This window comes from Eptatretus burgeri, chromosome 1 (assembly GCF_056783735.1).
Source record: "Eptatretus burgeri isolate ZD-2024b chromosome 1, Ebu_testis_v1, whole genome shotgun sequence".
Classification (NCBI taxonomy): domain Eukaryota; kingdom Metazoa; phylum Chordata; class Myxini; order Myxiniformes; family Myxinidae; genus Eptatretus; species Eptatretus burgeri.
The window spans coordinates 7326341-7336340 of NC_140961.1; the positions used below are offsets into that span (position 1 = coordinate 7326341).

The window sequence follows — 10000 nt, forward strand, 5'->3', positions numbered from 1 at the left end:
GTGCATTCCCCTTGTTAAAATGTAAGGCACGTCGGTCCCATCAAAACAACACTTTTGTGGTCCACTTTTTTGGAGCGAGGCCGCAGAACAGGTCTTGCTGATGAAGGCTAGTGTCGATCTACGTCGGCGGACAGGTGGAACAATGGATGAAATCGGCGCCCTTTTTCACTCCGATGAAGGGTTCATACTCGAAAAGTCAGCTTCTCCTTGCTTCCCTTGGCGGTTAGCATACCACAATCGACATCCTGTTGATTTAATCTGAGGTTCACAAGAATCAGCAATGCTTTCTTGCAGAAAATGAAGAAGTCAAAAAAAATTTTTTTTTTGATGACTCGATCCTTTACACTCGAATCTTAAACCTGTGACTTGATCGAGTAATGCTTTTTTTTAATGTTTTTTAGTGCGTGATGTTTTTTTTTGTAATACACACATCATGTCATTCTCATGACGTAATCAGTAAGCTCTTTTACAATTCCTTACTGTTCCATGAGAACATATCCCGGCCTCACTACAGTCAAGCACCATCGGTGAAACGCAACAAAATGAACCCAGACTGAGATCAGACAAACAATCAAATCTTGCAAATAGGATGATTTATGCCTGAAGAGCACATTGCATTGTCAAGCGAGCCGACAGTCAAGTTCAGTGGCTTCATTCCCAGTTGGAGTCACATTCACTTTCACTTATGGTCCGTCCAAGCCACCCTGCAACATGGCAAACCAGCTGCTCCCAGCTCTCTCGTTAAACAAGCCTACACATACACTGCCCCAGAGAACTCTGCCAACACACTCCCACTCCACCCTCACCCCTCCCCACTTCCTCTACTGGGACATCTGGCTTATCTTAGCCATTCGATTAATGCACATAATAATCTTTTTTTGTAATACACACATCAAGGTTCATGGAAGAGCGAGGTAACAGATGTTCGAAGATGGGCAGTGGGGGCAACACATGGGTGTAAACGAGCAAGGGAAGGAACAAATGAAAGGAGGAGAGAGGAGATTGAAGGAAACATTGAAACGTAGGAGGAAAAAGTGCGTTTGGGAAGGAATGGAACCCTGGAGGGAAGATTGGGATCGAAGAGACTGAGTAAGGGGTTTCCACAAGTGGGTGAAAAGAGAGCAACCAAGTCGGCCACAAGTGGGTGAAAAGAAAGCAACCAAGTCGGATTTTGGGAACTTCGTATTGAGGGAGTTGCTGGAAGAACGTATGCGACCCGGAGAGACCGACGAGGAATGTCGGGGTTCGAGGCGGTATAAAACATTGAAGCAACCAACCTTTCAAGCTCATCAATCCAACTATTCAAGGGAAAAAAATATACATAAACAAATCCACATGTTGGGGGTTGGAGCCCTCCCAATCAGTCATGTATCCTGGTAATTTCCCGGTTTTGTACGGTCCCAACGGCTCGAGATGATATCGATCCCTGTACGCTACAAGCATTCCTCTACTACAATAGAGCTCTGAAATCCTCTTCAGATGATGGTGTAATCTGAGAATATTGAACACCAACATGCACACTGACATAAAGATTTTCTTTTTCTCCTTCAATAGACTGTAACATGTCATGTAATTTCACATCACAGGATTCTGTGTTCAGCGCCAGAGCGGTATGGGAATTTTGTGTTGGTCCTCAAGAGCTAGGTCGGCTGAGTTTCTCACCATTTTAACGTTGCTGGGAATAGCAGACTAATGTAAAACATATAGCTGCGACTGTGTTTACCATAAGGACAATATCCCATTAGAGTCTGCAACTGTTGTTTATGACTTTTTAGGCAACAAGTAAGGGGCATTTGCACATCATGCCTGTGGCCAAGTTCCACTCCCTGGCACTCCCACGTACTCTATGAGGTTATAATACAAGTTCCCTGATGAAGAACTTCTATGCAGGAGGAGGTCATTAGGCCCATAAATTCCTGCGCTATAATTTCCAACCTATGGTTGTTTTTCTATCTTCTATGAAGCAAAAAAAATGAAGCAGCACGTACCGTTGTTTTTTAAGTCTTTGGTATGACCGGACTGTGTTTGAACCACCGACTTCCCAGACTTAGAGCGGACACTCGAACCATTGTGCCACCGAATTGGGTTATGCAAATTCCACTTAGGTATTTTGGCCAGAAAGGTAGGACAGCAGTTTCACATCCCCCCATGTGATGGCAATTTGAGCCTGCCAGGGATCAAACACAGTCATGAAGAGTGTGTAAATCAACGCATCACCAACCGAATAAATTTGCGGCAGCTCGGGAGGGAAACAACGCGACACTATATAAACTATTCTGATACATTCACTACTTTCCCAAAGAAGGAATGGAAGAGTTATAACCCAAAACTAAAGAGCACAAATGGCCACATCATTGAGGTTTGTCGATGTTGCAAACTCATGACTGATTGAGGAAGTTTTAGACCTTTGTGACAAGTGGCCATACACGTGATCCAGTACTTATGGTGAGTGGAGAAATTGAATAACTGCCTTAACTATGAGGATTGGAAGATAAGTGTGTTGTCAAAGAGTGCACTTGATGTCAAACCTATTATATCGACTTGAAAATTCCACAGATTCTTAGATTATCATACAGAAAGGTCAGCACCAATTGACCTTTTTGCCGGACGTATCATACGGCAAGAGTGTAACACTCGTACCAGCTGCCCAGGTGAATTGTTCTCATTTATTACGAGGTTTTTCCTTACGGATTAATGGGAAGTATAAATTCGCTGCTGTTTTCTGTTCTGCACCAGAGAAACTCCTTGGAGCGTGTGACCTCGGACGGGGAAAGCATTGCGACAATGAGCAGCAACGAGGGTGCGCCGAGCGATGGAGACGCCAAGGAAAGTATGTCAAATTGGTCGTTTCCCCACGGCCTTTCATTATCGTTATGCTTATTATGAATGCTTCGTCATGCCGTACTTTAATTACATCTCCATCTGCGAATACGTTTGCCTTTTGAGCCTGTATTTTCTTTTCCTAAACCAATTTTATCTCAAGCGATTTAATACCATCCATCAATTTGAATTGCATGAAATTCAGTTGGAACTGAGAGAGAAATTTTGGAAGGAAAAAGGTGCTCACAAGATGATGTTTCAATTTGTCAGTGAGAACTTTTGAGAACAGACAAAGTTCTTGGAATATATATATATATATATATATATATATATATATATATATATATATATATATATATATATATATATATATATATATATATATATATATATATATATATATATATATATATATACACCTCCCACACTCCTCCAGCTGAAGCTGCTGCATAAAGCAACACAAGAAGGCCAACACAAGAAAGCACTTTGCTGTTTGAAGTCCATCCCAGAGTTCCTCCACAGCTATAAAGACATTCACGCATCGTACACACATGAGAATCCCAATGCTACACACCCCCCTCAGCTACCAGACCGGTTTCATCACTTATTGGCAAATCATGAGGGACAGTGCAGCCGGCAATGCATACCCAAAGTGCTTACCTTGTGTAGGCCTTCTTGGGTTGCTTTATACAGCATCTTCAGCTGGAGGAGTGTGGGAGGTGTTGTATGTTTGTCTGTATATATGGTTGACCAGTTTTCCTCATTAGGACCTCCTCCTCATCAATAACTTTCCCAACTACTGTTCGAGGCTGCTGAGCTGCCCTGAGAAATTTTTACCAGATCAAAAAATAAACACCTTTGAGGAACACACATTATCTGAAGGTGAATTATGTGGAACGTTACAGTTCCACATTTGAACTAAACCTGCCTATATTCTATCTTTTCTCATAGGCAAAACTTCTCGGACCAGCTGGACAATGAGCAAAAGCACGGGAAATAAGCTTACGCAGATCATTGGCCGCCAGAAGAGGAAGAAAAAGCCAGAAATATCACCACCTTGCCCTCACAGCAGGCATTTTTGCCACAGAAACAGCCAAGATCCTGGAAATGCAGGTGGATGTATTTTGTTGGTAGGGTGGACAGGATAGCTTCGAGGTAGGACACAAGCCTTTGAGTAATCTCATCTGGGTTCACTTCGAAACCAGATTATAACTTGTCAGTCTGGAGTTTCGGAAGAATGGCATTTTGTCAGTGAGTGGCACCATCCGTCTGAGTGTTCACCTGGGGATCTGACTGCCTGCATGCCTTCCTGGTTTCGAGAGAGATACAGATATGGATGAATGAACTTCAACATTCCCATAACAAAATGACATATTGTTCGCTCCACCTTGCTCCCTGTATTATTATTATTATTCTCATATGCACATCACTTGCATGCATGTGTGCTTGTGCAGGTGACATCACTTGCTTGTTCGCAACATCACTTCTGCCGGTCCTTTCAAATAATTAATAACTTGTTAGAATTCCATGTTTTATTTCTGACACCTTTTTCATGTTGGGGTGTTTAGTTTTCAAGATATTTGTGAGCAATAATAATGAGCATTCTGTCCTTTTTCAAAGTACAAGTATAATATAAGTATAACACTTCACATTGCCTTGAACCTTGGCCAGTCCATATTAATATCGCGCTCCAAGTGAAACAAAATAAATTTCATCGCCTGAGAATTTTCTCTGCAAGATAATTAAAAAAAATTTCAATGTACATTGTGATATGAGGAGGAATGACAATAATCACAATAGTCCAATAAATGCCAAAATATTTTTTCAATACATGAGGAAACTATGATTTGAAAGAAAATATGTAAAGGTTACATATATATTTATATATATATATATATATATATGTATATATATATATATATATATATATATATATATATATATATATATATATATATATATATATATATGTATATATATATATATATATATATATATATATATATATATATATATATATATATATATATATAAATATATATATATATATATATATATATATATATATATATATATATATATATACACATATTATTTCTGTTGACGTCTGCGTGTAATTTGACGTATCTCCTCCAAAACTGCCGGATGGATTGTCGCCACTTTCGGCATGTGGGTGCTCTGTGGTCTAATGAACAGCATGGGCTATGTGAGATCGCGCCAGACGGACACGTTTGGGAATTTTGGGCGATTTTCTAATTTTTTTTTACATTCGTTTGCATGGCGACATGTGACGTCACCGCTGAGAGGCGTAATTCCATCATGACATCATTGGTCATTCGCTCACATCATTACGTCTGTCGTCGACAGACCGTCACCGCCGAGAGGCATAATGCCACTCCTAAAAAACAGCGTCTGCAATGTAAAACCCTCTTCTGCACATGCTGACTATGTCAGAAGGTGAATTTGACACAAAAAAATGTAACAAGAAACATTGTGTTTAAAGTAGAGATTTATTAAAAAAATATATATTATTTCTGTTAACGTCTGTGTGTAATTTGACGTTTCTCAACCACCATCGTTACCTGTGTTGTGCCTTGCGTGTGTGATCTTCAAATTAAAGCGTCCAGCGGTGTTCGATCGTCGGATGTGCGCCAAAAAGTGCCGTTCATTGAAATTTGCATTCTGATTCTCGGTCACCCTCCACTGCTCCTGTTCAGTCTAGGGCTAGGCCGACATCATGTTAAACTTGCCCCCATCAGACGCCAACCTTCCAGTCACACTGCAGAGGATGCAATTTCCAGTCAGACTCGCATACTCGATGACCATAAACAAATCCCAGGGCCAAGCATTTGACAAAATCGGAATATACCTCCCAGCCCCCGTGTTCTCCCATGGCCAACTATATGTTGCATTTTCACGTGCAAGAGGTTACTCCTATATATCTATCAAAGTGGACAATAATTCCTCACAATGACTATTCAGAAACAAGACACTCACCCAAAATGTCATCTACAGGGAGGTCCTTTAGAAAACTAAGGACAGGTAACCATAGTGCATCAAATCCCTTATGACCCTCCCCAGCTTCCCATAACATCAACTATTATGCCTCATCCACCTTTTGCCACCCATTCAACTCCGTGCGGAGCACGGGTATATGCCAGTATATATATATTATATATTTATTTTTTATATATATGAAGAAGAAGAAGAAGAAGAAGGCGCTTCCAACCAAAGTTAAAAATAAAAATTTTAAATTAGATCTACTGCTAATTTGAGCAAAAAAGCGAGAGCAGACCAGGTCTCAGGAAACGTTTCGCCATCTTCGCAGCCGGCTTCATCGAGCACAATCGTTTTTTTTGTTTGTTTGTTTGTTTTTTACTTTTGTTGTAAGCGCCTTCTTCTTTAAAAATATGTTATCCCAACTGCCCCAATCTTAGATATAAAAACTAGTGCGTGCCCATACGTGCGTGCCCGTACGTGCGTGGCTGTACGTGCGTGGCCATACGTGCAAAAAAAAAAACTTTCAAACTCACAGGCCGTTCCTTCGCTCTCGTAAACGACAACTGGATTGGGACATTGTGTTTATCTATAAATGCGCATAAAAAATCGAGAAATTATTAGAATACAGCAAGTCATCATTATCCGGAAGTCCGTACGTTGTAACCTGTAATGGGGAACGCGGCTGAGGATCTCTTCCCCATTGGCCACGCCAACGCAGCAACGTGTCCTGTCATTGGTTTGGTAAATAAATAGCCATAACTTGGGAACCACTTGTCCGATTAATATCAAACCTTGAAAAGGCACATACTCAGGTTCCCAGCAATATACCTGGCAAGTTTCAATTAGATCGGACCAGTGGTTGTCGAGAAACAGCGGTCACAGACAGACACACAAAGATTGCTGGAATTATAGATAGATATGTACACACACATACACATACACCTCATTATGCTATTTTTAGTGTTTTTTTACCCGATTGTACCTCGTCCATAGACAATTTTGAACTCCACGCACACGACACCATGCACCTGATCATTCATTTAAAATGAACACTTCAGAGCGATATCTATGGTATAATGGAGAGCAAAGGAGCAGGGAGGGTAATGTGGGGGTGAAAGAGAATGGAGAGACATTGAGAAGAGAAAATAAGGTTTGTAAGTGTCGGTGATTACAAGGTGGTGGGGGGTGGGGGAGTTGAAGGAAGAATGAAGAACAAAAGGGTGGGTAACGATTTCACCTGTTTGAATCTACAATGGTTATATGGGTCATTATTGACACAAGATTCTTGGTTGTGAACTTCCTGTGTATTTCCGAGTTCTGTGTTGTGGGAGGTTTGTTTTGACGATGTATGGTTGTGCAACTGTGAAGCCACTTTCCGTTAAAGTAAGAATATTGTGCCAAAAGATGGAGAAGCGTAAGCCCCGGCGAAACGCATTCCATGTTTATTTGTCCTTCTCTGAACAGGTCAACTCAATGTGTTGACGGACAGTGGGTGGCGAGAGTGCTGGTGTCAGGTCAGCAGGGAATCCCTTCAGTTGTTCGTTGACAAGGAGGCCGCAAGAACACCCCTGGCTAATGTCCCACTACGTGGCTGCAGCCTGGCTGCTGGGTTGGCCCCCAAACACCCGCTGGCCTTCAAACTCGTGAGAGAAGGCCGGGACGTCATCACTTTAGAGGTTCGTGGTCATAAAAGTTTTTGGCTGACACAATGTCATCTTGAAGTGTTTTCTGCAAATTCAATAAGTTGGATTGAGGAGTTAATTTTATTCACACCAGCTATCAAATAAAAGTTATACAAGTAAAGACAAGGAACTTTGACCAAGGAGGAGGCTATTAGCGCTATCACTCGTGCACATTTCTGCCAATACCAATGTACCTCTATATCCACAATGCTTCAGGGTACATATTCAATTCCAAGATAAAGTTCAAGTAACAATCTGTTTTTAATGTTCATTGTAAAGTAGAATTCTACACGGATCAAGCACAGGATTCCAGCATCGACAGGTTTAAGAGATGTGATATTTTATTTCTGTGCAAGATTGAGGCTCGTGGAAGAGCAAATGTGATGAAGGGATATGAACTGACAGTAGGAGAGGCGGGGGCAACTTTAGGATATTATATTCAACAAGCAAGGGAATAAACGAACACGAGAAGATATGTGAGAGACAGACAGACAGACACACACACAGACACACAGACAGGGAGAACAAGCAAACCAGGAAACAGGAACTGGCAAGTCAGAGGATTGGTTTATGAAGGGTTAATGGGGGTAATAAAAAATCATGGGTAAGGATGGGGGTTCACATGATAGTGTGCTGCACTACCTGCTTGAAGACCTTGAGCGAAGAGTGGAATAGCACAGCCTGTGGAAGGTGGTTTGACTATTGGGAGAAGTAATGAACACATGCCATTCACTCATACAAATACGAAGTACGAGCTGAAGTACCCGGCGTTGCCCGGGGAAGTTCAATGAAATTTGTATTTTAATATTTCCTGCATGACAAATGTGGGAATGATGGTCTCATGGATTCATCTGAATTACCAATCTTGGGCATTACAAAATACTCTTGGACCGTTTTCCCTTCTTTTAACTTCATTATATTGATTTCATTTTTAAAATACAACAAATCACTCGCAACCTTGACATATGATCTTCACAATACATATTACTCGATCGCTCCTGGGAAAACCCTAGGCAGTGAATGGGAACATACTCACTCGAGGCCTGAAGTCGGAGGTGTTATAATATACCTGTGTAAAGCAATCTTTTTAATAACAGGGGCACGTGTATAATGGGGTGTGAGTCTGGAGGGATTGTGGTGGGAGTCCGGAGAGAGAGGGGGTGGGAGGTGTGGGACCCTCGGGCATTGCCTGGTAATGCTGGGTACCCCTGCTGGGATATATATTTGTGTATATATTTATTTGTTTATTTTTAAATATAAATATATATATATATATATATATATATATATATATATATATATATATATATATATATATATATATATATATATATATATATATATATATATATATATATATATATATATATATATATATATACACACACACCAGGCCCCATTACTGAAACGGGTACCAGGAGGCAATTTCCACACCAGCTATTGCTGCATGCATCCTGATGAATAGGAAATGCCTGCCACACATTAACCTGTCTGTGGTACAATAAACACAATTCTTGGGGTATCCCAGAACGATATAAGTTCAAAAAAGGGTCTTCTGGCTTCATATTTGCATTGGCTCTTCCTGTTAGGCTTGAGCTTAGCAGAGCCGTAGCCCCCTTCTTCTCATCAAGACTGTAATGTTGCCAATACATTTAATGTAATCCTCGCCTTATAAGGGTCAGCCTTTTTTAATACAAAAAAAGGTTTTAAAAAATCAAAAATATTTAAACAGCTTGGGACAAACACCTTGACCCCATGGCCAAAGTACACAGTCCAACAAGACTATCCCTTCGGAATGAATACACATGCATGTCAACCCGAAGGCTAAAGGCCGAAGTACATGGTCAATTCAACACGCACATCCCATCCCCAAAGGGTCAGAATGCATGGTCATACAATTGGGAGCACTCCTCAATAGGATTAGGTCCCCCATTACAGCAAGGATCAGATGCTCCTCACCGGAGTGAACTGGTTGAACCCAAAAATACATTAAGTCGAGATCAGACCCCGTTACTGTAGTGGACTTTTGACCACGGCAAGCTTTAGTCATCAAAATTTGTTCACTAAAAATTTGCCTTACTGGATGCAAACATGGTAACTCTTCGTCTTTCCGATCCCATCATTTACTTGAAGTTATCTTCACCTTCATGTCATATCATATATATAATCAGGTTTTCTCAGAAAGGAAGAACTCGTCTTACTTTTGAAGACTAGTGTCACTCCGTGGCGGTGCACAGGTGCAGCAATGCATGGCACCAGCAAAAAATAGTTTTGCTCCAACAAGGGGTTAACGCCTGAAATGTGAGCTTCTCGCTTCTCACTGCGGTTAGCATACAACGATCAACATCCTGTTGTTACCATCCCGGGTTTTGTCTTGTTTGGAAGAATGGATTGAAATTCCTTCAATTTCTCCAACAGTTTTACTCTTCTCCTCGATGTTTATTGACATAACAACCATTCTAAATCGATGCAAGGCGCCCATAATCATTAATAGATGT

At 40.9% G+C, this 10000-nt stretch overlaps 1 protein-coding gene across 5 annotated transcripts in view; it reads left to right on the forward strand.

The window, feature by feature from the left end:
• The window catches only part of LOC147033814 (actin filament-associated protein 1-like), a 161799-nt gene that overhangs the window by 130788 nt on the left and 21011 nt on the right, over nt 1–10000 (forward strand). For all 5 annotated transcript variants that reach the window (XM_085871296.1, XM_085871317.1, XM_085871290.1 and 2 more), the window contains 3 exons: nt 2737–2830; nt 3772–3933; nt 7285–7496. In XM_085871296.1, the coding sequence (XP_085727422.1) occupies nt 2737–2830; nt 3772–3933; nt 7285–7496 (468 nt within the window). The remainder of the gene's footprint in view (nt 1–2736; nt 2831–3771; nt 3934–7284; nt 7497–10000) is intronic.